The 1,978-nt window shown below is 34.3% G+C and overlaps 1 protein-coding gene across 4 annotated transcripts in view; it reads right to left on the reverse strand.

Annotated features, from left to right (window-relative positions):
- The window catches only part of LOC106472843 (UDP-glucose 6-dehydrogenase-like), a 56,521-nt gene that overhangs the window by 3,717 nt on the left and 50,826 nt on the right, over positions 1 to 1,978 (reverse strand). For all 4 annotated transcript variants that reach the window (XR_002613543.1, XM_013933510.2, XM_022401388.1 and 1 more), the window contains one exon: positions 1,141 to 1,232. Coding sequence is in view for 3 of the 4 variants with exons in the window: in XM_013933510.2 (XP_013788964.1) it covers positions 1,141 to 1,232 (92 nt within the window). In the remaining variant the exon portion in view is untranslated. The remainder of the gene's footprint in view (positions 1 to 1,140; positions 1,233 to 1,978) is intronic.

Here is a 1,978-nt window from a genome sequence, read left to right on the forward strand (position 1 = left end):
TCTTGATTATCTAACAAAGACCAACATTAAGCTTGGGCAACACTATCCTCTCCATCTTGATTATCTAACAAAGACCAACATTAAGCCTGGGCAACACTATCCTTTCCATCTTTATTATCTATCAAAGACCAAGATTGAGCTTGGGCAACACTATCCTACCCATCTTGATTATCTAACAAAGACCAACATTAAGCCTGGGCAACAATATCCTTTCCATCTTGATTATCTAACAAAGATGAACATTAACCTTGAGCAACACTATCCTTCCCATCTTGATCATCTAACAAAGACCAACATTAAGCCTGGGCAACACTATCCTTCCCATCTTGATTATCTAACAAAAACCAACATTGAGCTTGGGCAACACTATCCTTCCCATCTTGATTATCTAACAAACCCAGGCTTAATGTTGGTCTTTGTTAGATAATCAAGATGGGAAGGATAGTTTTGCTCAGGCTTAATGTTGGTCAACAATAAGCTTGGGCAACACTGTTGCTTCCCACGTTGATTATCCAACAAAGACCAACATACCAACAATAAGCTTGGGCAACACTGTTGCTTCCCACCTTGATTATCCAACAAAGACCAACAATAAGCTTGGGCAACACTGTTGCTTCCCACGTTGATTATCCAACAAAGACCAACATACCAACAATAAGCTTGGGCAACACTGTTGCTTCCCACCTTGATTATCCAACAAAGACTTACATTAAGCCACAGAATAGGCCCATATATTTTACAGTTTCCAAAGATTAGGCTTTGATTCATGATTTTTTCTTTAAACCTGTTGTACAACAAAGACAGCTTACTAATCATCCAACACAAATAAACCTAAAAACCAATGCAACACTTTTGTATCCAACCTTACAGTTTTTAATAGACAAATCAACTGTAAATTTTGATATGCAAAGGGTTTACATTTCAGTGAATTTGAATTAATGTATATTTTACACTTGGTGACAATTTTAACAAACATCCAGGTCTGGACATAAAAAGTTTGAACTTAATGGTATAAATAATAATAACTTAATAGAGGCACAACATTTCCAGTATCATCACTTTTATTTTTTGTTCTCTTCTTGCATGTACTCACATACATAGTGTGTAATTAAATACAGATTTTGATAAATCTAAGCTTACCAAAAATTCATCCCATTCTGTGCAGATAACAACAGCATGGGCTCCCTCTGATGCAGAATATGGAGTCTGATGAAATGACAACAGTTGCAACACTGTGACATAAACCCAGCATTAGTATGAGAAAAGATACTAGCTTCAGAACACACTTCCTAATGAGGATATTATAAAACTAGTTATATAAACTATAAACCGACGATATTTTCAAAAGAATATTTCCATTTGAAACTTAATAAAAATATTATAAAAGCTAAAGTGTACAATCGAGAGAAATTAAATCACAAATATTTCTTCAGTAAGTAAACACAAAACAAAAGATTAGATAAATCACATTGTTGTGGGCTAGATTTTAAATCATTCAAATACAGTGTGATTTCCTCTTTCTATACATCATCTTCCAATCTTAAATGATAGCAGTTGAAAACCACATAGAAAAACTCATGAAGTGAGGAAATCAAATAAATCACAGTTAATGAGGGAGAATTTGATACATCATTTCAGAATTAATTGAAATGGTCTAACTTCTTAAAGCTCTGTAAGGTTGAATCTCTTTTAACTACAAATGTGATGATACACTAAACATTAAGAGTATCAAATTCGATGACGAGGAACCCACTTTGAGACTAATAATGGCTGGAGACGGCTTAAATGGGTAATGAAGAAAAACTTTAATATAAGTTTAACATGACAGCAAATGTACAACGTTTCGACAAGGTTTTGTCATCATCAGGTACAAGTAATTTACACTGACACGGATACATGTATACAGATTGAACATAGAAGTCACATGACCGGAACTGTTGTGAAACTTAGATACCTCTTCTAAGTTTCACAACAGTTC

The sequence above is a fragment of the Limulus polyphemus genome, unplaced genomic scaffold (assembly GCF_000517525.1).
Source record: "Limulus polyphemus unplaced genomic scaffold, Limulus_polyphemus-2.1.2 Scaffold5660, whole genome shotgun sequence".
Taxonomy (NCBI): domain Eukaryota; kingdom Metazoa; phylum Arthropoda; class Merostomata; order Xiphosura; family Limulidae; genus Limulus; species Limulus polyphemus.